Below are 27,132 nucleotides of genomic sequence, written 5' to 3' on the forward strand. Positions count from 1 at the left end.
AAAAAAAAAAAAAAAAAAAAAAATAGGAAACAGTAACAATAAGATACCTGTAATTCATTACCTAAAAACGTGTCATCCAACAGACCAGGAGAAAGGTCCTGCCCTAATAAGCCTCCAAACAAAGCTACAGTAGTCCCTTGTAAACTTAACGTTTCTAACTCCTTAATTTGTGTCATTTTGCTCCTTGATGACTTACTAACACTAAACAACTTCTTGTGCATTTATCCCATCGCTTTCCTTGGGAACTCACATCAGTCTGTGCCACACGTGTTACCAGGACTCCCTTGTGTGCCGGTTCTCTACGTGGCAGCAGCAAGGATGCTGGGCCTGGCTGGCCGTGACCCCCGCCCCTGCCCTGCCCAGCCCAGCCCAGCCCAGCCCAGCCTACCACAGAGCAGACGGTCAACCGATGAGCCCCTGCAGGCCTGATTACCCCCACCACCACCCTGCAGACCCGGGACAGTAGCAATTCTGCTGAGAGTGAACGTGAATCACCGGTGCTGATAACTAGTATGTGGACACAAGCCCCTCGAGCCAGGGAGTGGGCAAGATGACCACCTCGAACCTGCCCCTCACCTGGCCCCGCCGTGGTGCACATTCACGGTTACACAATACGCCCCACGGAACAATTAAAGACGACTTTTCTTTGTGGAAAAGAGCCCTGGCTAGAAGATTATATGCAACAGAATCACTGCCGCTTTCTTGGATGTCCAGAAAGATCTGAGCACGAAGCAGGCCTCCAACGGGTACAAGGCTACCTCACTGGCCTGGCTGGGACCTGGCGCTCCCCCACTTACAGTGTCTGCAAAAGCCCCACTCGTGGTCTCTGTCGTAGTTTGCGGTGGTCGCACACCAGAGTCTGGCCCTGCCCTCCAGAACACACTCCTCATAGCTCTTCCCGTTGAACACGAAGGGGAACACACACGGGGCGCCTCCTTCAGTTTCTGGAAAGAGAAAAAGTCTGCGTGACCCTGATTATCAGCGCCACGTTGGCTGTGCCTTACCAGGCGCCGTCACCTCAAACAAGGATTCCCCATAGAAATGGTCACCCTCAGCCAACGTGGGGACTGCCAGGCCTCGCGGCCACAACGTGACAAGCAGTTCGAGGGCCTGAGAGCTCACACCTAGGGCTGTTAGGATGGATCATCCCATGGTCCGAGCCGAGGTCCCGGTGCTCGCAGCATCTACAACATCATTCCTCAGTTCTCTCCTGCTGCCAGGTCTACTTTCATGTTTCCTGGGAATGTAAAATTCACCCCCCTGCAAAGATTTACCTGGAGGACAATTATCTCCGTTGGCGTAACTTAAAATGACAGCTTCGTCCTGGTGCCTGTAATCCAGTCTCATCGACGCCAGCCTCCCGAAAGACACCCCCTTGCTCCCGGAGAGCAGACAGACGCTTCCGTCCTTGCAGCCTCCTTGGTCCAGGCCCGCAGCCGCGGTGCACACCCCGACGCTGTAGGTGCGCGAGTCTCGGGTCACCTGGAGAGACATCACCCCACGGCTATGAGGGGTCTCCAGGTGCAGGGGGCCAGTGCTGCAGGAGGCGGGCGCATGTCGGCAAGCGGCGGCTGGGTCCGCAGGCCGTGCCCGGGCGCCTTGGAGCTCACCTCCTCCTCTGGGGCCCTGGGGCCCTGACCCCCTCCAGAGGGCGACACCCTGTCCACTCTCTGGGCACCTTCCACACCGAGGCCCTGCCCTCCGGTGGCAGCCCTGCTGGCCGTGCTCCCGCGGGCCCGTGGGGGGCGGCAGCTGCAAGACCCCAGCCGGCTCGCCCCCCCTTCCCGAAGCCCGTGTCTCCCGCCTGTAACCTGGGAGTGCCGAGGACTCAGAGCAGAGCGCAGAGTGGCCGCAGCCTGACCAAAGGTGCCTCCCTTGCCGCCCAGCCTCTGCAGGCCACACCTGCTGTGCACCTGTCAGGAGGGCCTGCACCCAGGCACGGTCTCTGTTACAGCAGCCAGGCCGCTGGCACCTGGGCACACAACTCGGAGCTCGCCGCTCACCAGCTGCCGTCCGCTGGGAGGCAGGGGATCTCGCGGGCTCGGTCCACGGCCATATGACTCAGCAATGCCTACATCACAGGGACGTAGGACCACGGCCCCAGACACGTAACGAACAGTCCACAGCGCTCAGGCTGGGGCCGGACTAGCCCCCTACACACCCAAACGTGTTTGAGTCGGGGGGCCCACAGCTCCCTCCCCACCGGCACCTCTGTGGTCACGCTGGAGACAGAGGGGGTCCACGTGGCCTCTGCCAGCCTCGCCCCTTACGGGTACGTGGTCACACACGAGTGGCCACCTGCTCTCCATCTGTGACATGAAGAGCCCCCCTACCCCCTCACCAGGCCGCGGAACCCTTCAAAACAAAGAATCGCTCCGACCGCGACGCTCGTCTCAGGTGTGAGCCGTGACTGGTTTGCACACCGTCCGAGCCCCGCCCGGGACAGAGTAAGGCCGCCCCCGGCCACGCACTGCCTCGTGGCCACATATCCTCCAATGATCACACGTGCCGCGCTGCGAAATGCAAGCGAGCATCAGAAAGAACCCAGGCGGCGGCCCCGAGATGGCAGGCGCCGGGGGAGCAGCGCTACCTTGAAGGTGCTCTTGGAGAGGCTGGACAGGTTAAAGCTGTAGTGCAGCTGCTCGTCCGTCAGGGAGCAGCCCTCTGCCTTCACCTCGTCAGGACACACCAGCGGGGTCTCCCACTCGAACACGAAGTCGCAGTCGCTGGTCCTCAGCAGCTTCGGAGTCCCCTGTTTTAAGGAAGGGCTCGGGCTTGAACCCACGCGGGTTAATAAGCACAGCGTCTTCCCTGTTCCCCCGCCAAGTGCCAGAGACACCTGCCCAGGGGCTGCGGGCTCCTGCGCTGCCTCCAGACCGCCAGGGGCTCGGGGTGACCCACGGTGGCCTCTCTCCAAGAGGGAGCCATCGTCCTTGCCAGCGGCAAGGAAGCAGCACTGCCCTCCAGCACTGCGAGGCAGGCCTGCCCACGCCCCAGCTCCTCGCTGCCCCTAGGCCGTGGCCCTGCACCTAGAGAGGGACAGCGTCTCAATGCTCCACGCTACCAGCTCAAAGGCAGAAAGGGAGGGATCTTTAAATGTCACGACAGAGAAGTGTGTGAAACCAAGACCCTCCCGCTGCAAAGGACGGAGGCAGGTGATTCTGTATGCATCTCTGCTCCACCATCTCTGGAAACTGAGGATATTTACGGTAAGGTAGAGAAGTGACCTGGCAAGACATTCCACAGGCCAAGTATCATAAATAAATATAAATCAAGGTGCTTTCTCCCTCCCTCATTCGGCAACAGCCACAAAAACAGATAAGGAATTTCATTTTTAGCTGTAGCTGAAAATCTGTTTTTCTATAAATGTAAGTGAATAAAATATCTCCACTAAAGATAAAAAACGGGGAAATAAAATCTCCTTGAAAATCTTTCCAAACTTGACTGCACATGCAGCGTGAGATACCGTTTCTAAAACCCCAAATTACTGATCACTCTTAGCGCACCGCTGCTCCGAGACCAGCGCAAGTCCAGGGGTACCTGTGGATGTGTGTCCAGATGCCCCCAATTGCAGAGACAAGGGAGCCGACAATCACGGCTTCCCTCGCCTTGATCACTCAGGATTATCCTCACACCCAACAGTCTCTGAACAGGGAAAGGTCTGTCTGGGAGCTTTGGGGCTCTATATGCAGAGGCCCCAGAAAGCAATGGTTTGTTTCTCCCCCTTCTCTCAATGACTGTACTGTCTGTCCCTCCTTGGCAGGCTGCTGCCAGGCCACTTCCTGCCACTGTCCAGTCACCCATCTGTGGCAGCCACAGCCCTCTCTCCCTCACAAACCTGCTATAGGCCAGGAAATCAGAATGTCATCTTACTGAGATTCTATGTTACAGAACCACGACCTTTACTTGCACTCCTTCAGCCACAAGAGCCTTAGAATTCATCACCTTCAGGGTTTTCAGAGGCAGTTCAGGATATGCGTTTCTTACACACACACACACACACACACACACACACACACACACACACACGGTCCTGTAATCAAGTACATTAACACGTCTACATATTCACATTAGCTGTGACAAATACAGACCATAAGTCGCCCCACTCACGTCAAAGGATTCTAAGTTTTTGGAGTTTTAGAGATTTCAGAAGCACAGGTAAGGGGCTGAAAGCCAGGCTGCCTGGAGCAAAGAGCTCTCCACTGGAGCAGTGGGTGGGCGCCCAGCTGCCCCTGCAGAGCCATGTGACATCAGGTGGCCCTTCTGAGTCAGTGCAAACAGGGGCCACAATCTACCAATTTATCTCCCGTTCTCAGAGCGAGGTCGACAGAAAACGAATGCAAAACTCTTTACAAGATAGCACTATTTTTTTTAATGGAAACCAGTTCTGTTTTTTAAATGCACGTAAAACAAAAATCAACGGCCTCCTTAAAAGTAGATCGTACAAATTTGTTGTAGCTATTTTGATTCCAGAGGTCTTCTTTCGTTTGCTAACTTCCAAAATTTGGATTATGTCCTGAGTGATTCAGCTGCCAAAACATCTGACTTCCGAATAAGATCAGTAATGTTATAATTTTAAAAAACAAAACCAAAGTTGACACTTTTGTATATTGGTAGGCAAAGGTGAAGGCCACTTCTATGCTCAAGTGTTTCACATTTTTAAATTACAATAGGCCTCTGTGAGCAAAATCTGCCCTGGTAACTCAGGGTGGGCTTACTTATTGTTAAATTAATGGCTTTAAGTTATTCCATGCACCACTGGCATACCACATGATGCAAGGCAGGCGTTGTGAATACAGGCATTCTTGGTCCGAAACAGGCTTTATGGGTTTCCAGCTCTGGTTCATCGACCCACACTTTGGCTCCTACCTTGTAAACAGGCGCTCACTCACCATGCTCACACCCCTCTTACAATGAAAGGCGATCAGTGACGTGTAGTTGAAATGCTTGTTCACCAGGCAAGGGGTACTACTTTCAAAGTTCAAGTAAACTTCGTTAGCTATGGGATTGAGTATCGGAGGTCCTGTGACTCGACCAATATCCTAAACAAAGAAAAAAGCAATGTTTCAGAAAAGTAATTTTTCCCCAAGTCAGTGGAGAAACGGCTGGCAGAGAATTGCAAAAATTACATGCCACCTGTTTCAAAGACGAGTAGCACCTAAAGACACGGGGTCAACAGCAGCTCACTTGAAACGTCCTGGCAATGAGGCACTACAGAGAAACCTCAGTGTGCCGGGGTGGCTGTCAGGTTCGCTCCTACGTTAGTAACAACGGTTCTACTTCTACTGAGGGCCAACTTCTGACGATTCCAGGCAACAGGAATTTCTCTCCCCAGTTACAGCGGGGCGGCTGCACGGTCTCTGGCTCCGGCTAGTGGGAAGCAGGAGCCCACGTGGCTGCCCCAACGATGCCTGTCTCCTCCTGCCCAGCACTGCGCCGGGACAGCTGCTTCCTCGGTGGTGCCCACAACGTGGCCTCAGGGGGCACGGAGCACACGCTTACTCACTCCCCGCCATCTTCCGTGGCTTCGCACAGCCCCTGGCACACACTGGCTGCTCAGCAAGTGTTTTCAAGCAAATAAACACGCAAGTGAAAGGAAAGTGACCAGCCAAGAACAGTGTGTATGTACATGTGTGTGATGAGTGTGTGTATGTGTTATGAGTGCATGTGATGTGTGATTGTTTGTGATGAGTGTGCGTGTGATGAGTGTGTGAGATGAGTTTGCGATGAGTGTGATGTGAGATGAGTGTGAGATGAGGGTGTGTGATGTGACAAAGTATGAGGTGTGTGATGAGTGTGCATGTGTGCGTGTGATGAGCACGTGATGAGTGCGTGTGATGAGTGTGATTCTGTGAGATGAGTGTGATGACTGTGATGAATGCGTGTGACGAGTGTGTGATGAGTGTGTGCGATGTGTGCGTGTGTGAGATGACAGATGAGTGTGATGACTGTGTGTGTGATGAGTGAGCGTGGTGTGAGATGCATGTATGAGTGTGATGAGTGTGTTTGATGAGTGTGATGACTGTGTGATGACCGTGTGTGCATGTGATGATCGTGTGAGTGTGTGGGTGACAAGTGTGTGATGAGTCTGTGTGTGAGATGAGTATGTGTGTATTGAGTGTGTGTGAATGAAGCCACAACGTGCTTTGTTCACCACTGTGGGGCACGTTAGGTCCACAATGACACAACACTCTCTCTAGTTCTCTAATTAGAGAACTTCCTGCATTTTTTTAAGTCTGAGAAAAGGTAGCCAGATGGGAAAAGCAGACTGGATCTGTCAGCAAGTGGTTCACACCAAGGCTCCCCCCTGCACCACTAGGAAGGCTGACACCGCAGCACTTCCTGCCAACATCTGGTTGCTCCAGGCCCTGCACTTGTCACATGGCTACGCCTCTGTCAAGTTCATAACACGGCCAACTTCCCCACCCCTCCCAACGTCTCTCCCCACCAACACCACAGCCAACATCCATTTTTTAAAAGGACATCTAGATACCTTATGACAGGACTCACTGTTTAAAGAATGCAGACAAACACACCACTTTCGATATGCATTTCAAATAAAACATACCAAGAATCTGACAAAACATGAATATAACTCATGGAGACAAGGTTTAGAGTTCCAAATCTATAATGGAAGGCAGAATACTTAGTTATTAGCAAACCAGCTTATACCCTTAATTACAACTCATTTACCAAAGAACCTGCTTGCACTTCACAAGCGTTTCAATGACACAAGACTCGCATGTAAGCCAAGAAACCAAGTTCCATCAACATCCTTGAGCCTTCTAACTTGATACAAAACGGTGTGTCTACACGTGTGTGTCCACGCTTTCTCTCATAACTGCTGACTACCCTCATCCGCCAACAGCTCGACGCACAATTCCTTACAGCCCGCCTCCCCTAGTGGACTCAGACTCACGTAGTCCTGGCTCATTTCCCCATTCTTTCTGCCTGAAAACTCTCCAGTGAAAGCCAGAAACACGGCATGAAGGAGATTGTTAAAAATCCTGCAGGATGGTCTCCGCCCTTGGTTCCCTACTCACTACGGGGGTGCCATCGATGGGAACTTTGCACACAGCGGTGCCGGCGGGACAAGGCACCCCGTGCATGGGGTTCAGCGGCTGGCAGATGTTGATGTAGAAGTCAGGGTTGGTGTCAGAGGCGTCGTCCTCGCTCTCATCGTACGCTTCGTACCCCCCGGTGCGGTGGATGAGGGGGGACAAGTCGATGATGGAGCTGCCGTTCCTCACAAAACATTCCGTCTGTCAAGCAGGAAACACGCCTCGTTTGTGTCTGCAATACGTGTTCCTGACCACCAAGTCACCCACGACAATATAAGCTGAACCAAAAAAGCACGAAGGGTGGAACCAGTGCCCCCAAATGCTTGGTTACCTAACATCGGGCACTTTGAACCAAGTATGACTGGGGGCCCCAGGAGTGGATGAGACAGGCTGGGGGCCCGAGGGAGCCGCAGGAGAGGTGGAGCAGGGCCCCTGGGTGGGCCGTGCCACACGTGCCCAGCCCAACTCACCACCTGCTCGCAGGCTAGGGGCGTGTGCCAGTAAAAGAAGAGTGTGCACGTCTGCTTGTCCAGGGAGATGAGCATGGGCCTGTTAGTGGGCCCGGCCTCGGGCCTGCACACGAAGCTGATCACGCTCTTGTAGCTCAGGCCAGTCTTGGAAGGACAAGGGGAGCCGTCCTCGTACACCAGCTGTAAGACCTGGTCCACATACTTCAGCCTCTTGTTCGCCTTGCCCACGCTGATCCTGGTCTGTCCGAAGCAGGCCCCTGTCCCAAACGCAAAAGGGAGAGTGGCAAACACACCTAACACTCTGGAGGGTCCCGTGTGCTTTTAGCAAATGTTACACATCCAGTATTCCATCACATGGCCACGAAGCCCCCACACCCCTACCAGCCCACTGCTGCCGATGAAGGAAGGCATCTGACCTCTTCGCCGGAGGGACGCGGAGGCCGAGGCCGACCTCGGGGCCTGGAGGGCGGGCCACACTCACCTACGCCAGGGGCGCAGTTCTCGTTGTCCCCGCACACGCTGAGGTAGACCAACCCCTTCTCACTGTAGGCGGCAGTGTACCCGGTCCTGCCGCTTAGAGAGCTCAGGTCAAACAGGTGTCCTGCTCAGGGGAAGGGATGGGGACACCGTGACCCATCACTGGCGCTCACACACAGATCCCGCCGGCCACTGGGCCTCCTGATTCCTTGTCACGTGTCACTGCCCCCCTTCACTGACACGGCCCCCAAAACCTTCCTGACAGCTAGAAAGTACCCAGGAGACAGCAGCTCAGGGCGTCCATCCTGCGCCTGGGCCACAGCGGCCACGGCGATTCCAGTGGGGTTGGGAGGGCCCGCCGGCATCCCTCCCGCTGCCAGTGACCCACCCCCAAACCTTTCTGGGCCCCAGAGCTGAGATCCTGTGGTTTCCTCGTTGCCCCACATCAACTCTGAAAGGAACAGGAGACTGACTCCAGCTCCGCCAGCCTAAAGCTTGGGACCAGCACCCCAGAAACAGGAGTTGTGGGGAGCACGCCTTTCAGGGAGGTGCTTAGTCTCTTCTCCACTGAAGAACCACAAGTCAACAGGACCGGGCAGATCCAGCAGAAAAGGCCAAATGCGCACCCACAGGACAGGATGCTGCTGCCCGGGGTGCCTGCCCCCGACCCTCACACTGGGTCTCTCACCGCTTGCGCGTGCATGTGTATGCACATGTGCGTGTGTGCGCGTGTGTATGCACGTGCGCGCATGTATGCGTGTGTACCTGCGTGTGTGCACGTGTGCGTGTGCACGTGTGCGTGTGTTGAGGGTGTGGGGATGGGTGGCCGGCAGCGGCCCTCACCTGTGGAGGGGTTGGTGACCTGGCAATCGTCATGCACGTTGCTCTTCACAGGGCAGGCAGCGGCCGTAGGCCAGGAAAAGGTGTACTCGCAGTCCTCTACGGCGCTGAGGAACATGGGCCTGGAGTTCTAGAAACAAGCGAAGGGCAGACAGCTGCTGACAGGGTGCGCGCCTGACGCAGGTAACAGCGCCCCCTGGCGCCAAGCAGGAGCTCCCCTGTGACGCACCACAAGCCCGTGACACACCCGTCTCGGTGTCTTCACGGGACGAGGGCAGACTGGGGAGAAGCAAAGGATCAGGGTTTGCTCCTGAGATACTCCTGGGGGCTTGACACACACAGGGTGAGACAGAGCTGGAAATCCACTCGGGGGACAGGGACATTTTCCTACAGCTAAGGCTTTTAAGGTGGGGTCGGGGACAGGGTGGCGAAGGATGCTCCAAGGGCTACTGTGAGGCACAAATGAGGAAACAAATAATAATGTCCTGAAAAACGGAACTGACATCTGTTATGATGGACCTAACAGGAAGACCCTCCGGGAGAACTAGTCAGGAACTAACTAATCCTTCCACCACCTGGGCTAAGGCTCCCTGCCTCTCAGACATGTCTCGTCCACACGGCGAGGGTAAAAGGGTAAGATTCGTGCAGCAGCGCCCTCCTTCCCAGATAAACCAGCCCCCGGCACCCGCAGGCAGAGCCCTCCACAGACCAAGCAGCTGTCTTGCTCTGCCGTGAACCTCTCTCCTCAGATACACAGCTGAGCGAGCCTATGGGGGCCCAGGAGTCCGGATCCCAGCAGCACAGGGGTCCAGACTCAGCCTCTGCACAGCCTCCTGAGGGGGAACCTCAGCTGCCACCCCGTCAAGGGGGCAGACCTCAGGCTCCTCCCACCACGGCTGGCCGCACGCAGCTGGACGGTGGTGCTCTGTCCTGACACTGAGGATGGAGTGCACTGGGCCAGCCTGACCTCACTCCAGAATCTTACAAGACAGCACACAGGCTGCACCTTAATTTCCGCGGCAGAGAGGCTCCCGCGGTGAAAACACAGTCCAGAGAAATCATTAATTCAGCCCCCACCTGCTGCACTGCATGTACCAACCCGTCAGGGAAGGAATCATCCAGAGATGTGACGAGAACCCAGTTACCACGCACCAACCACATGCCAGAAACAGTGCCCGGCGCTTCACGCCTCCTCTCTCTAACCTCATGGCGATTTGGCAGGACAGGCCGAGCCCGTGCTGGTAACAGGCGCCCCGTTTAGGGAGGTTAAGTGACCGAGGTCCACGGCCAGGAAGTGGAAGAGTGACCTTGGAACCGGGTCTGCCCGACCTTCTGCTTTACCCAGGTGCCTCCGTGAAGACAAGGACAGGTTACCAGATACCAGTTCTCTCTCCGGCCTTCAGGGATCTGAGTCAAACTCCAAAGAGAACCACCGAATGCTGGAACAAGAACTGCCAGGGTGGACACCCCGGGACCACGGGCCCGAGGCCGCGCCACCCATGCCCTTTGTTAGGCTGGGTCACCCCGAGCTCTTCAACTCACATCCCAGGAAGCGAGACATCGGTCTCGCTGACCCTGGACTCGCACTGGGGCCGAGACAGCTGCGTCACTTACGACTTGGCTCTCGCTGCACGAGAAGCGGATGGTGGTTGACTTCTTCCGGATCTGGTCCGGACACAGGTCACCATCGACGTACCTCAGGAGAGTCATGCCCTCGCTCCCCTGAGGGCCATCCCTCACTCTGCCCAGGTTCACGGGCTTGGAGCCACCCAGCAGACACACGGCCGCCTCCGGAGGGCACGGCTCTGCAGCACAAGCAGAGACAATTAGGAGTGACCGTCAGCCCCTGTCCAGTCTAGGACTTAACAAGGGACGTAACGTCCGGCACGCGACACAGTTGATTCTAACAATCACCGCAAAATATCAGTGATTTCTTTCATTAAGTCAGATGCCAATGACACCATGAGTTCTCACTCCATGAAACGCTGTTTTACCACAGATGGGTTGGGGGTGAACATGGGGCATGGGGAGAATTCAAGGCAGAACAGCCTCAATTATTTCTGATCCCTAAACAAGATCAAGCTGAAACACCTAGATTACGCCCGTGAAACATTTTAAATGGCCTCTATTCACGTGCTACCTTACTTTAAGAAGTTACCAAGAACTGTGCCAATTTCCCAGTCCCCAAAATGTCTGAGTCATCTGCCCTGGGTAAAGAATGAGTCCCACTTCGTGGATTAATAAGAGCCTCAGTGTCACCAATCTAGCCAGCATACAAAGCAAGGGGAAGTGGGCCATGGCCTCAACCATGCAGAGGAGAAAAATAACTTTCCCGTTTTTTTTTTTGAAAAAAAAAAAAGACAGCAACAGTGCCCCCTTTGAGTTGAGCCAGACAAGAGGCTGCCTCAGTGAGGCCGCATAAAACTCCAAGAAAACGGGACAAGTTTCGTCCCCAGGATCCCAGAGGGCCGTGGATGGCACCAAGGTCTCCGTGGGTTGCTGCTCCCAGTTGCACGGGCACAACTGAGTTCTAGCCTCATCACTGGCACCAAGGGTCTGGGCGCATCCTAACAAGACCCCACCCACTCTGCTCTCAATGAATACAGACGGCACATACCCAGAGCTCCATTTCCCACCCTCCTATCTCCTGCCCTGGCTAAGAATTACCTGCCACGGTGATTATTTCTACCCACCCTCCAGCTCCCCACGTTCAAACAATGGTTACAACGCTCCCAACAGAGGCTTCAGCGCTGATTTGTCCTGGACCACGCCAGGGATGGGTCATCAAGACCCTGAGATAATTCCTCCTGCTGCTTCTTGGCAAAACCACTCATGTGTCAGAGAGCAACGTGCCATCGAAGAATCCGTTCTTACCACCTCTTCACCCATTAATTCACTACAAGCCATGAGCACCTCCGCCAGAGACCTCACTCACCCGAGCCGGCCTGCGGAGCCAGCGACTTGCACACGTTGATGAGGTAATGCTCAGTGGCCCCCGTCCTCGTGACGGCTTCCCAGTTGTCACTGTACCTCGACAGGGATGAGAGATCGAAGGTGTTCCCAGCCCCGTCTCTGAAGGAAAGAAAGCACCACGGTGAGGTTCGGCTGGATTCTAACAGAGTCTAGCGCTCCGTCTGCAAAGGATCAGTATAAAGGGCAGAGTCTACTCCCGATACCCTGGGAATCAGACCCTGCCAGGGGCAGAACTCGACACTGGACTCTCCCAGATCCAGGCGGAATCAGCAACAACACAGCCTGAGTTCAGGAAATGTCAAGCCTTAGCTCAACAAAATTATGTATTAACCAAAAAAAGCAAAGAGTAAGCACCTGTCCTGCTCAGGCCGGTGAGAAGACAAGGGTACACAGACAGCTAAGACACGCAGCGCCCAGGGCAGCCCGGGCAGGCCACCAGCTGTCCAAGCTGGAGGACACCAACAGTCACTGAAATAAAACAGGCTGATGTTGACCTGCTCAGGTAAAGGTTTACTTACTGCATGAACCCCAAGTAGGGACAGACACTGAGAGCCAGCCCTACACCAGCTGCAGAGTTAATGGTAAGAAAGACAAACATTCCCTCTGCAGGGCGCCAGATCCAGGTGGAGACAGAGGACAGCCACACATGCCACTTCTCCAGGCGGCAACCTCAGCACATCAGAGGCGACTGCGAACCACCCATTCATTCAAAAACTACATGCAACTGGGGCTACTGTGTTGAAGGAGAGACAAAACTCGCCCATTTTATGAAGTCTGCAGAAGTCACAAGGTAATATTTTAAACGTACAGACGTCAGGTGGCAATTAGAGCGAGGGGGGAAAGGCAGGGAGGTGGGGACGAGGTTTGGGAGGGGAAAGAGGAGGTGAGATTTTAGACAATGGCCGGAGAAGGCCTTCCTGAGGAGGCCACCTCTGAATAAACTCAGAAAGACACGGAAGATCCAGTCACGCAGGGACCCGGCAAAGCGCAGCACAGGCAGAGGCAGCAGCGGGAGCAAAGGGCCTGAGGTGCGGCGAGCCCGGTGCGCTCACAGGAAAGCAAGGAGCCCCATGTGGCTGGAGCAGAGCAGACATGAGGACTGACACAGCAGGGGCTGAGCGTAGCATCACATGGAGCGTTCCAGCCAGCAGAGACAGGGGCTTCACCGCATCGAGGGGTCACAGCAACAGCCTGGGCCGACTTACAATCTAACAGGGCCACTGTAATCACTGTGCGGGACTAGCCCAGAGTGGGTCAGGGGACCCCTGAAGGGCCACTGCGGCGATGTAGGGGCGAGATGAAGGTGGCCTGAACCAGGGCAGGGAGGTGCTTTCCGGAAGAGAGAACTCTAGGTATTTTGAAAGTTGATGGACCATAAATGGGATGAGAGTGAAAGGATGGAGCTGGCATTGATACCGGCCTATGTGCGAGACACAGGTAGTTATTTGCAAAAGCAGGTCCTCAAGAACTTCATATAATGGACCATCTGATAGAGACTTATTGTAAATGGTTAAAGACCTAAAAGAAGAAATTGAAACTACAATAAAAGAAGGGGGGTAGAATGGAGGGAAGAAATGATGAATTAGAGTACCAACAGGGACTTCCCTGGTGGTCCAGTGGTTAAGAATCCACCTTCCAATGCAGGGGACGTGGGTTCGATCCCTGGTTGGGGAACTAAGATCCCACATGCCCTGTGGGGCAACTAAGCCTGCGCGCCGCAACTACTGAGCCCGAGCGCCGCAACTGAAGAGAAGCCCGCATGCCACAACGAAGATCCCGCATGCCGCAGCTAAGACCCGACACAGCCAAAATAAATTTTAAAAAAATTTTTAATTAAAAAAAATAATAAACTGTTTCTAGAATAAGTTTTAAAACAGAAAGAGTGCCAAACAGAACTCCTAGCATGAAAAGGACAGTCATGAAAATTAAAAAGGGAAACAGTCAAAACAGCAAATTAAATCAGCTGATAAGAGTATCACTAAGTTGGAAATAGGTCTAAGGAAACAGAATACAGTCCAGAAACAGATAAATAAGATATCTAAAAGACATGGTGAGGGCTTCCCTGGTGGCACAGTGGTTAAGAATCCGCCTGCCAATGCAGGGGACAGGGGTTCGAGCCCTGGTCCAGGAAGACCCCACATGCCATGGAGCAACTAAGCCCATGCACCACAACTACTGAGTCCACATTCCTAGAGCCCATGGTCCACAACAAGAGAAGCCACTGCAATGAGAAGCCTGTGCACCGCGAGGCAGAGTAGCCCCCGCTCGCCACAACTAGAGAAAGCTCGCATGCAGCAACAAAGACGCAACACAGCCATAAATAAATAAATGAAAAAAATAAATTTTTTTAAATTAAAAAAAATAAATAAATAGAAGACATGGTGGATAGAATAGGAAAGCCTAAGATATGATTAATACAAGTCCCAGAAGAAAAGAGACAGAATAGGTTAGAGGCAACCTACAAATATACAATCACTGCAAATATTCCTAAGTGAGTAACAGACATTCATCTTTAGCTTAGAAAGCATCAACTTCCAAGCAACATAAATAACAAAGCCATACCTAACAAATCAGACTGAGAGTGCAGAACAAACACAAGAGAAAATATACAGAAAAGGAAAGTTATCTACAAAGGAATGAAAACAGGACGGACGGGGGCAGATTCTCTAACAGCAATACTAAGCACCAGAAGATGGTAGATTACCTTCAAAGTGCTGACACACACACAAAATAAGTATTCACCTGGAATTCTGTACCAAGCTAGCGACAATAAAACTAAGCCTTTTCAAGTAAAGACCAATATTTAACTCGACAGAGTCTCTGTTCGAACCACCAAGCAGTGTGACTCACAGTCCGATTTGTACCCAGGACCAGTCAGCAACCGTGGAAGGAGCCAGCACCACAAGATGAACCAGTAATGGACACTGGCTCCTTCGCTGTCCCTAGTGCAAGGTGACACAGCTCTTCACCCCATCAGAGACCAGAAGCAAATAGTTTGCAAACCAGCACTATGCATAGCATTATACTAAACAGACACTTAAAGAAAGAGAATTAAGTCAAAAGCAAGGGGTAAAATGCAAAGAGGAAGAGTAAGCCAAAGAAACAGAGACGTTTCTTTTCCTCTTCAAAAGAAGAAATTTATATAGTCAAGCAACCAATGAATATTTTTTAAAATCACAATAATGACTTATTCAAGAGGTAAGAAAACAAGTCAGAACAAAAGCACTTGACCACAATACCATGGAGATGGGGAGAGAGTGTTGGCGCTACAACATTCTACGTTATTTTATTGTTGGAGAGATGGGTATAGTTACTAACTTTAGCTTTTCATTAAATCAAAAATACATGTTTAAGGCAACCGTTAAAAGAAAATGAATTATAATTCAGGGAATGCATGATGAGATTTTTTAAAAAGAAACAAAAAAAATATCATTAGTATCCTCAGAGATGATTAGAAGGACTTATTTGAAATTCCAAATAAAAATCTCCAAAGGACAGCTGATTTTCTAAAGTTCAGAAAATATTCCAGAATGGAGTAAAAACACGAAAACAGAAGATGAGCAATTAACTTTTCCACCAAACATACACAATTCTTGTAGGAAATGGGACAATGCCTTCAAAACTGAGGGGAAATTAATTTGAATCTGTAATCCTACTACAGCCAATCAGATTTAAGAGCAAGTTATTGGCATTTTCAGACAATGCATGGGTTCTCTCCCATCCAACCTCTCTAAAGTATAGGAGGATGCACTCTAACAAAACAAAAAAGGAAGCCAAGACAAAGGGCATGAAATCCAAGAAGCAGCGGATCCAAGCCAGGAGTGATCCCAAAATGAGCTCTGATCAAAGAGCAGAAAACACATGGCCCAAATCCGAGCTGAGACCTTCCTGAAGAACGGTGATTATTCGTAGACACAGCATCGTGAAGAGCCCTGACGGTCTGAGATACCACGGGAAGGCATATTATTCTGTCAACAATAAAAGAGAAAGACAACGTAAAATGCCAAGATTTAAAACCTATTCGAGGTAGCTATGTTCCAAGTATTAAGCAAACTAAATGTGGAATGATTTTTGGCGCAACTTATGAAATAGAACAAATGGGAATCTTCTGACCTAAACACTAAGCCTGTCTTCCTTCAGTAAGAGGAAGCTAAGAGACAGAAGATGAGGTCATTTCTCTGCAGATCCAATCAGACCGTGTGATTTTGCAGCAAATGATGTTTATGCAATACTGTAAACGCCGCTTATTAGTTTTTTTTGTTTTTTGTTTTTTTTTCCTTGCGTTATGCGGGCCTCTCACTGTTGTGGCCTCTCCCATTTGCGGAGCACAGGCTCCGGACGCGACGCCTCAGTGGCCATGGCTCACGGGCCCAGCCGCTCCGCGGCATGTGGGATCTTCCCGAAACGGGGCACGAACCCGCGTCTCCTGCATCGGCAGGCGGACTCTCAAGCACTGCGCCACCAGGGAAGCCCCGCTTGTTAGTTTTTGATTCTTTAGAACCACCCTCTGAATAAAGGAGGTAAGACCATTAGAGTTACCCAGCAGGAGACACATGTTCTAAAACTTGGCAATGCACCAGCGACAGCCTGCTGGCATTGAGGCAGTGGGAGGACCGGCTGAGGGACAGGCAGCAACCGAGGCCCTCATCTTTACTCAGCGGGAAGTCAAGAGATGTCTAAAGGTGAGGAAACATGAAATAGAGCTTATTGTGTATCATCCCACATTCTAAAGGCAGCCAGAAGAGGAAATAAAAATGGAACTAATGAACGCGGGGCAGGGGAGAGGGGAGAGGAGACCAGAATTACATTTCTGGTGTCTGAAGACTGAGTCGACCGGTTGACAAGCACGGGTATATCGATCATTTAGAGTCATGCAAGGCTCCAGACAGAACTACAAGAAGACACGGTAAAAAGTGGGATGAGGCTGAGGTGGGGGAAGCCTACTTCATCTGACACAGTTTTCTACACTTATGAATTCATACAATATACACGCATAAGCTTTCATTTTAACTGATTCTTCAATTAAGGATAAAAACTGGAAGGAAACAGGGAAATGATTAATTTTTCCCCAGGACGGAATGCTGCAACTCAGTGATTCTTTTCAGGCTGGGTCCTCACGCAACAGAAACATCAGCCATGTCCCTTAAATATCCAGAAATGTGTAGACCCGTGAAACCAAAATCTGCAGTGATGGGACCCAAGATGTGTATTTTGTTAACAGTTCTGAGGGTGACGCTGATGAAATTCATACACAATGAAGACCCCCACCTCATGTCAGGAGCTGCCAACCACCTCATTTCAGGAACCTACTTGAGCCACAGGTAACAGGACAAAGGAACTGGTGATGGCAGCTGAGAACCTGCAGGGTGGGTGTCGCCCCCTGGTGCTCTCTCCACACACGCCCCCACCCCTGCCACCATGCAGCTCCACCATCTCCCTCTCCATGTCCTTTTCACCAGACACAGGCAGCATCCAGGGAGGAGCAGAGGCCAGGGGACACCCTGGTCACTCCAATCCACTCACACCCATGAATCATACAAGGTTTCCTGTTTCAACTCCAGTCACTTCCCTGGACCTTAACACAAGGTGATCAAAGAATATGAAAGTCGTGAAGGATTTAGCAGTTACCCTAATCCAACTCCTCAGTTTAACATTCAGGAACTAAGGCTTAGAGAAATCACCTGACTAATCTAATCCCATCCCCTGCCCGGCCACTAACTTTTTTTCTTCTTTTTTAACATTTATTTATTTATTTGGTTGTGCCGGGTCTTAGTTGCTGCATGTGGGCTCCTTAGTTGTGGCATGTGAACTCTTAGTCACAGCATGCATGTGGGATCTAGTTCCCTGGCCAAGGATCAAACCCGGGCCCCCTGCACTGGGAGCATGGAGTCTTAGCCACTGCGCCACCAGGGAAGTCCCCCGGCCACTAACTATTAAAGCAAAATATTATCAAGTAAACCTGACTGCCCCAGGGTCAACACCCGCATCGACTTACTTGAATGAGCACTCGGTCAGGTCGAAGGGCGGGCAGGCATACTGCGTGTGCCACTCGAACAAGTAGGAGCAGTCAGAAGTCTCCTGGAGAAACACCGGCTGCGGAAGTGGAGAGACGTGTCCGTGAAACGGGGACACGTCAGATAGTCGGTGCTTTAAGGATGCAAATAGTAAGGGATGGGCCTGCTCATTACACTCGACACAGACTGATCAAGTGTGAACACAGTAACCAGCAAGTTTTATGAGACGTAAAAGCAGATTCACTTTGTAAAGACAAAGGCAAAGGGGTGAGGGCAAAGCGGCCCCCTGCTGCGTTGAGCACACTCACCGCCTGGGTGCTGCGGTCACAGTAGAAGATGATGGTCGTGGAGCGCCGGTACACCTTATGGCAGGTGTCCCCACCGGTGTAGTTCATCTTCAACACCCCATTCTCATAGATCAGCTTCTGGGTAAGGAGACCTGCTCAAGAAGCAGCCAGTTCAACAAGGATCAGTTCAGGAAGCCCCAGGCTGGTCAACACAGACATGGTACATCACACACGCTGAACAAACACAAGACCAAGTGTGCCTGGCCTATTGGCACTGGACCACCGGCTCCGTCACGTGCCACTGTAGAAACCAGAATCAGTCCTCCTCTCGCCCAAGGCTGCGATCTTATAGACTAGCCACGGGATCAATGACACACAGGGACCCCTGGCCTGATGAGCTCAGAGGATGGCACTTCCTCTTCACAGCCCCTCGAGGAGGCCCAGGTACTCACCCCAGCAGCTACTTAAACTTCTTTCTTAAAGATTCTTAAACTTATCATCATCTGCCCAGCTGCTGAGACAGCACAAGGACCAACGGCCTTATATATTTTACAGCCCAACCCTGTATGAAATGTGTCCCCTTTGTCTCAGTTCTAGAAAGTACTACCTCAGAACACCCATTAATAGTCCAGTGGGTCCCAAAGTTGGAATAAAAAGAAGACATATGATCTGAGAATTGGTAACTGGTATTGCTAAATGATAATGAAATAAACACTAACAACACTTATCAGTACATGTCATGGTGACAAAAATCAAGTGAAATCAGAAACATAATTGGGCGTGTGGGGGCGGGGGGAGGGCCGGAGGCAGAGCCAAGATAGCAGTGTGGGAAGACGCAGAGTTCGCATCTCCCCACAACTAAGGCGCCTGCCGGATGCTGGTGGGGGACCCTGACACCTAAGGGGACGGGAAGAACCCCCGAGCAAACTGGTAGGACGTGTGGGGCTGAGGGGGTTGGAGAAGTGGAGACCCAACAGGACTGGCGCCCCTGAGGGGTGGCTGAGGTGGGGAGGGGTTCCCATGCCTGAAGGGACCGCCAGGGGCTCCGATCAGCGGGGAGCAGGCCCAGTGTTTCCCCTGCCCAATCGGCCAGGGAAGTTTGCCCAGCTCCCGGACCAGGTCCTACACCCTCAGAGGTCCCCTCCAAGCCGGGCTGATCCTGAGGACATAGGAGGGAGGCCAGGAGAGAACAGGAGAGGCAGGAGGGAGGCGGCTCTCCAGGACCAGAGGAGCGGGAAAAGAGCAAGGGCGTTTGCCCTGCCTACTCGAACCCAGTGGCTGCTGGGCTCCCTGGTGGGGTCCCCTGCCCTATGAGACCACGGGTGGGAGGCACGCCTGGGCCCCTTCTGTTCCTTGAGCCTGAGCCCCAACCCCTACAACCCCTCAGGGCCTTTTCCAGCCCTGTGGGTACTAAGCACAGGCTCCGCCCACCACCCAAACCTTGCCCCTGCTAAGGCCCTGCCCTCCACAGCCAAGGCCTTTTCCACCTTTTTTTTTCTCCTCTTCTTTTTTTTTTTTTTTACTATTGTGGTTCCTTTTTACCTTCCAGTTGTTGTTTCATCTATATTTTTTCTAACATATCTGTTAGTTTCCTAGTCTAACTGTATTTTTTTCTTTGTTATTGTCCTTTTTTTTTTTTTTTTTTCCCACCCCTCGCGGCTTGCAGGATCTTGGTTCACAAGCCGGAGGTCAGGCCAAAGCTCTGGCAGTGGGAGCTCTGAGTCTCAACCACTGGACTAACAGAGAACTTCAGACCCCAGGGAATATTCATCGGAGTGAGGTTTCCCAGAGGTCCTCACCTCAGCACCAAGACCCAGCTCTACCCAACAGCCTACAATCTCCAGTGCTGGAAGCCTCAGGCCAAACAACCAGTAAGACAGGAACACAATCCCACTCGTTTAAAAAAAGAAGAAGAAAAAAATGAGACGGCAAAAAAGTATGTCACAGATGAAGGAGGTAAAAACCTACAAGATCAAATAAATGAGGAGGAAATAGGCAATCTACCTGAAAAAGAGTTCAGAGTAATGACAGTAAAGATGATCCAGAATCTCGGAAATAGAATGGAGGCACGGAATGAGAAAATACAAGAAATGCTTAAGAAAGATCTAGAAGAACTAAAGAACAAACAAACAGAGATGAACAACACAATAAGTGAACTGAAAAGTACACCAGAAGGAATCAATAACAGAATAACAGAGGCAGAAGAACGAGTACGTGAGCTGGAAGACAAAACGGTGGAAATAACTGCCGAGGAGCAGAATAAAGAAAAAAGAATGAAAAGAATTGGAGACAATCTCAGAGACTTCTGGGACAACACTAAACACAACAACATTAGAATTATAGGGGTCCCAGAAAAAGAAGAGAAAAAGAAAGACTCAGAAAATATCTGAAGAGATTATAGTGGAAAACTTCACAAACATGGGAAAGGAAACAGTCACCCAAGTCCAGGAAGCACACAGAGTCCCACACAGTATAAACCCTAGGAGAAACACACCAAACCACATATTAATAAAACAAAAATTAAATTCAAAGAAAAAACATTACAAGCAGCAAGGGAAAAACAAAAAATAACATACAAAGGAATCCCCATAAGGTTATCAGCTGATTTTTCAGCAGAAACTCTGCAGGCCAGAAGGGAGTGGCAGGATATACTTAAAGCGATAAAAGAGAAAACCTACAACCAAGATTACTCTACCCAGCAAGGATCTCATTCAGGTTCGATGGAGAAATCAAAAGCTCTTCAGACAAGCAAAAGTTAAGAGAATCCAGCACCACCAAATTAGCTTTACAACAAATGCTAAAGAAACTTCTCTAGGCAGGAAACACAAGAAAAAGACCCACAAAAACAAACCCAAAACAATTAAGAAAATGATAATAGGAACATAAATATCAATAATAACCTTGAATGTAAATGGACTAAATGTCCCAACCAAAAGACACAGACTGGCTGAATGGATGGATACAAAAACAAGACCCGTATATATGCTGTCTACAAGAGACCCACTTCAGACCTAGGGACACACAAAGACTGGAAGTGAAGGGATGGAAAAAGATATTCCATGCAAATGGAAATCAAAAGAAAGCTGGAGTAGCAATACGCATATCAGATAAAATAGATTTTAAGACTGTTACAAGAGATAAGGAAGGGCACTACATAATGATCAAGGGATCAATCCAAGAAGCGGATATAACAATTATAAATGTTTATGCACCCAACACAGGAGCACCTCACCACATAAGGCAAATGCTAACAACCATGAAACGGGAAATCAAAAGTAACACAATAATAGTAGGGGACTTTAACACCCCACTTACACCAATGGACAGATCATCCAAACAGAAAATAAGGAAACACAAGCTTTAAGTGACACAACAGACCAGCTAGATTTAATTGATATTTATAGACCTTTCCACCCGAAAGTGGTAGAATACACTTTCTTCTTGAGTGCACACAGAACATCCGCTAGGATAGATCACACCTTGGGTCACATATCAAGCCTCAGAAAATTTAAGAAAACTGAAATTGTATCAAGTATCTTTTCTGACCACAGCGCTATGAGATTGGAAATGAATTACAGGAAAAAAATTGTAAAAACCACAAATACATGGAGGCTGAACAGTGTGCTACTAAATAACCAAGAGATCACTGAAGACATCAAAGAAGAAATTAAAAAATACATAGAAACAAGTGACAACAAAAACACAATGACCCTATGGGATGCAGCAAAAGCAGTTCTAAGAGGGAAGTTTATAGCAATTCAATCTCACCTCAAGAAACAAGAAAAATCTCAAATAAACAATTTAACCCTACACCTAAAGCAACTAGAGAAAGAAGAACAAAGAAAACCCAAAGTCAGTAAAGGAAAGAAATCACAAAGATCAGAGCATAAATAAATGAAACAGAAAAAAAGAAAACAGCAAAGATCAATAAAACTAAAAGCTGGTTCTTTGAGAAGATAAACAAAACTGATAAACCCTTAGCCAGACTCATCAAGAAAAAAAAGGGAGAGGTCACAAATCAATAAAATTAGAAATGAAAAAGGAGAAATCACAACTGACACTGCAGAAATACAAAGGATTATAAGAGGCTACTACAAACAACTATATGCCAATAAAATGGACACCCACGAAGAAACGGACAAATTTTTGGAAAGGTACAATTTTCCAAGACTGAACCAGGAAGAATTAGAAAATAAAAACAGACCTATCACAAGAAATGAAATGGAAACTGCAATTAAAAATCTTCCAACAAACAAAAGTCCAGGACCAGATGGCTTCACAGGCGAATTCTACCAAACATTTAGAGAAGAGCTAACACCCATCCTTCCCAAGCTCTTCCAAAAAATTGCAGAGGGAGGAACACTCCCAAATTCATTCTACGAAGCCACCATCACCCTGATACCAAAACCAGAAAAAGATATCACAAAAAAAGAAAATTACAGACCAGTATCACTGATGAATATAGATGCAAAAATCCTGAACAAAATACTTGCAAACAGAGTCCAACAACATATTAAAAGGATCATACACTATGATCAAGTGGGATTTATCCCAGGGATGCAAGGATTCCTCAATATATGCAAATCAATGTGATACACCATTTTAACTAAGGAATAAAAACCATATGATCGTCTCAATAGACACAGAATAAACTTTTGACAAAATTCAACACCCATTTATGATAAAAACTCTCCACAAAATGGGCATAGAGGGAAACTACCTCAACATAATAAAGGCCATATATGACAAACCCACAGCAAACACCACTGTCAATGGTGAAAAACTGAAAGCATTTCCACCAAGATCAGGAACAAGACAAGGATGTCCACTCTCGGCACTCTTATTCAACATAGTTTTGGAAGTCCTAGCCATGGCAATTAGAGAGAAAAAAAAATAAAAGGAATACAAATTGGAAGAGAAGAAGTAAAACTGTCACTGTTTGCAGATAACATGACACTATACATAGAAAATCCTAAAGATGCCACCAGAAAACTACTAGAATTAATCAATGAATTTGGTAAGGTTGCAAAATACAAAATTAATGCACAGAAATCTCTTGCATTCCTATACGCTAACAACAAAAAATCAGAAAGAGAAATTAAGGAAACAATCCCATTTACCATCGCGACGAAAAGAATAAAATACCTAGGAATAAACCTACCTAAGGAGGCGAAAGACTTGTACTCAGAAAACTGTAAAACACTGATGAAAGAAATCAAAGATGACATAAACAGATGGAGAAATATACTATGTTCCTGGTTTGGAAGAATCAATACTGTGAAAACGACTATACTACCCAAAGCAATCTACAGATTCAATGCAATCCCTATCAAGCTACCAATGGCATTCTTCACAGAATTAGAACAAAAAAGTTTACAATTTGTATGAAAACACAAAAGACCCCAAATAGCCAAAGCAATCTTGAGAAAGAAAAACAGAGCTGGAGGAATCAGGCTCCCTGACTTCAAACTATACTACAAAGCTACAGTAATCAAGACAGTATGGTACTAGCACAAAACCAGAAATATAGATCAGTGGTACAGGATAGAAAGCCCAGAGATAAACCCACACACATATGGTCACCTAATTTACAAAAAAGGAGGCAAGAACATATGATGGAGGAAAGACAGCCTCTTCAATAAGTGGCGCTGGGAAAACTGGACAGCTACATGTGAAAGAATGAAATTAGAATACTCCCTAACACCATACACAAAAATAAACTCCAAACGGATTAAAGACTTAAATGTAAGACTATAGAACTCTTAGAGGAAAACACAGGAAAAATACTCTTTGACATATGAAAATAAAAACAGAAATAAACAATGGGACCTAATGAAATTTAAAAGCTTCTGCACAGCAAAGGGAACCATAAACAAGATGAAAAGACAACCCTCAGAATGGGAGAAAATATTTGCAAATGAAACAACGGGACAAAGGATTAATCTCCAAAACATACAAACAGCTCATGGAGCTCAATGTCAAAAAAAACAAACAATTCAATTAAAAAATGGGTGGAAGACCTAAATAGACATTTCACCAAAGAAGACATACAGATGGCTAAGAGGCACATGAAAAGATGTTCAACATCACTAATTATTAGAGAAATGCAAATCGAAACTACAACGAGGTATATCACCTCACACTGGTCAGAATGGCCATTATCAAAAATCTAGGAACAATAAATGCTGGAAAGGGTGTGGTGAAAAAGGAACCCTGCTGCACCGCTGGTGAGAATGTAAACTGATACAACCACTACGGAGAACAGTATGGAGGTTCCTTAAAAAACTAAAAACAGAACTACCGTATGACCCAGCAATTCCACTATTGGGCATATACCCTGAGAAAACCATAATTCAAAAAGAGTCATGTACCACAATGTTCATTGCAGCACTATTTACAATAGCCAGGACATGGAAGCAACCTAAGTGTCCATCGACAGATGAATGGATAAAGAAGATGTGGCACATATATACAATGGAATATTAGCCATAAAAAGAAATGAAATTGAGTTATTTGTAGTGAGGTGGACGGACCTAGAGTCTGTCATACAGAGTGAAGTCAGTCAGAAAGAGAAAAACAAATACCGTGTGCTAACACATATATATGGAATCTTAAAAAAAAAAAAATGGTATTGATGAACCTAGTGGCAGGATACGAATAAAGACGTAGACATAGAGAAATGACTTGAGGACACGGGGTGGTGGGGGAGGGAGAAGCTGGGGTGAAGTGAGAGTAGCATCGACATGTATACACTATCAAATGTAAAATATTTAGCTTGTGGGAAGCAGCAGCATAGCACAGGGAGATCAGCTTTGCGATGACCTAGAGGGGTGGGATAGGGAGGGCGGGAGGGAGGCTCAAGAGGGAGGGGATATGGGGTATATGTATGCATATGGCTGATTCACTCTGTTGTACAACAGAAACTAACACAGTGTTGTGAAGCAATTATACTCCAATAAAGATTTAAAAAAAAAAAAATCGCACACACTGTTTTACAGGAACACAGCAGACTTTCCTGCTACTCAGGAAAGTTATAATCTTGAGATCTTAAATCATAAGATATAATCATAACATCTTAAATGTGGAACTCCATTCTTTTGCAAAAAGAGAAGAAACAACCATGGTACCTGCCACTTTCTGAAATCCCTGGGGTCCCCGCTTTGCCTGACAGGATGAGATGACTTTGGACTTGTCATCGGTCGAGCAGACACCTGAGGACAGCTTTCCACAGACCCGGAAGTAATAGGTGTACTCGCCAGCGCGCACAACGGTGTCATTTAGGCCAAGAGGCTTCAGGTCATACATGTTGCCATGCCTTGGGTCTCTCACCTCACAGTTGTCCCCTTCAAGAACACGAGAAGGGAAGGGCAATTACACACACTCACACCTTGAGGCAAAAGTTCTGCAACTTTTAATCAGCTAAGTGCTATCTTAACAGAGGCATTAAACATCACTTCCACGTTCTCTCCTTTTGTCTGTATACATAAGACAAACTGCCTGGCAAACAGCTTTCTCGAAAAGCTTAGGTCACAGGATGAAGATCCACTTAAACACAACCAAACCCCACGTTCATATTCTCAAGCGTGAGATGCCAAGAGTTCATCAGTCTGGGTAGGTGAGGAAAACGTAGCTGGCAAAGTGAGCAATGGAGTGGAGTAAAAAAAATCAAGGATAAGAAGCTGTCCGTCCACTAATGGACGTTTCATGATCATGCACGGGGTTTCACATCTAAGATGCTGTTAGAACACTCCCTACTTCACACATTCACCAGCATCAGTGAGCAGGGCCAGATCTTACCTTCCACGCGGACGACGGGACAGGCTTCCACGGTTCTCCAGACAAACACATACTCACAGTCGTCCAGGAGCTGAAAGGTCGGGGATCCCTACGACAGAAACCAACAGCTCACTGTGTTCTCATTTATTTAAAACATGAGTCAAACCGTAGCTAGAACTAATACCCAACTTTTAACCTCCACGAGAAAAGTACATGGCACTTATGAAACACATCAGATCTGGGGGGAAACAGCACATTCTAGTCAAACCCTATCGATGGCCTAGAATCCCTGAAAACTCAGGCAAGTTCTACATCAGACAGAAGATCTGGAGACTGGAGGAGCGTGAGAATGAGGCATGACAGACACGCACCGTCGTGTGGGCGCACTCGAGCGTTATCCTGGTGGAAAAGCGCTGGTTCCCGCACTTGTCGCCGTTGACGTAGACGATGCTCAGGGACCCGTTGGCGGCAACTTGAGGACTGACCTGCACGACGCCCAAGTTCCAGCCGTTGTCTTCCGACACTAGGCAGGACCCCACTGCACTGCCTGGAAGGGCCAGGAAAGCCGATGAACTTGGGGGTGGGAGGAAAGGCAGAACAAACTTGAGTCCACTGCTTGGAACTCACCGTGGCAGCCAGGAATGTACGGGAGAGGATTACAGACACTCAAGTAGAAGGTTCTCCTCTTTCCATCAGCCGAGGTGTCAACCGCAGTCCAAGGCTTCTTGACTTTGCTTAGGCCGCTCAGATCATACTCGTTCCCGGCGAGGTCTGAAACACATGAAAACGCTAGAAATCCCTGCCTTCCCGGCAGCTTTGAGCACCGCCTTTCAACCCCAAAGACCAAGGATGCACGAACTTGACATTCATTACAGGGATTTCCCTGGTGGCGCAGTGGTTAAGACTCCGGCATTCCCAATGCAGGGGGCCCGCGTTCGATCCCTGGTCAGGGAACTAGATCCCACACACATGCCGCAACTAAGGAGCCCGCCTGGCACAACTAGGACCCAGCACAGCCAAATAATAAATAAATATTTTTTAAAAAATAACACTCGAGAAATGAGGAGATCCACAGGAAGCCGAGAGGCTTCTCCTACAGAAACATACACCTGCCCTGACCCTCAAAACCTCCATTACAACAAATCACCACGGGTGTGGAGGTGAGGCTGGGGGCCACCACAAAGAATGAGGGCTGTTGGAGACCCGGTTGAGCATCCAGGGACACCTTACGGAG

The 27,132-nt window shown here is 49.1% G+C and overlaps 1 protein-coding gene across 1 annotated transcript in view; it reads right to left on the reverse strand.

Moving 5' to 3' along the window:
- The window catches only part of IGF2R (insulin like growth factor 2 receptor), a 110,618-nt gene that overhangs the window by 12,694 nt on the left and 70,792 nt on the right, over positions 1-27,132 (reverse strand). The window contains exons 24-39 of the mRNA XM_007457582.1: positions 26,526-26,669; positions 26,270-26,445; positions 25,920-26,007; positions 25,250-25,465; positions 18,144-18,274; positions 17,817-17,914; positions 11,784-11,920; positions 10,463-10,653; positions 8,852-8,978; positions 8,013-8,132; positions 7,532-7,788; positions 7,044-7,262; positions 4,893-5,042; positions 2,591-2,752; positions 1,275-1,482; positions 798-944 (exon numbers count right to left, since the gene is read on the reverse strand). Coding sequence (XP_007457644.1) covers positions 798-944; positions 1,275-1,482; positions 2,591-2,752; positions 4,893-5,042; positions 7,044-7,262; positions 7,532-7,788; positions 8,013-8,132; positions 8,852-8,978; positions 10,463-10,653; positions 11,784-11,920; positions 17,817-17,914; positions 18,144-18,274; positions 25,250-25,465; positions 25,920-26,007; positions 26,270-26,445; positions 26,526-26,669 — 2,571 coding nt within the window. The remainder of the gene's footprint in view (positions 1-797; positions 945-1,274; positions 1,483-2,590; positions 2,753-4,892; positions 5,043-7,043; positions 7,263-7,531; positions 7,789-8,012; positions 8,133-8,851; positions 8,979-10,462; positions 10,654-11,783; positions 11,921-17,816; positions 17,915-18,143; positions 18,275-25,249; positions 25,466-25,919; positions 26,008-26,269; positions 26,446-26,525; positions 26,670-27,132) is intronic.

This window comes from Lipotes vexillifer, unplaced genomic scaffold (assembly GCF_000442215.2).
Source record: "Lipotes vexillifer unplaced genomic scaffold, Lipotes_vexillifer_v1.1 scaffold1055, whole genome shotgun sequence".
Classification (NCBI taxonomy): Eukaryota; Metazoa; Chordata; class Mammalia; order Artiodactyla; family Lipotidae; genus Lipotes; species Lipotes vexillifer.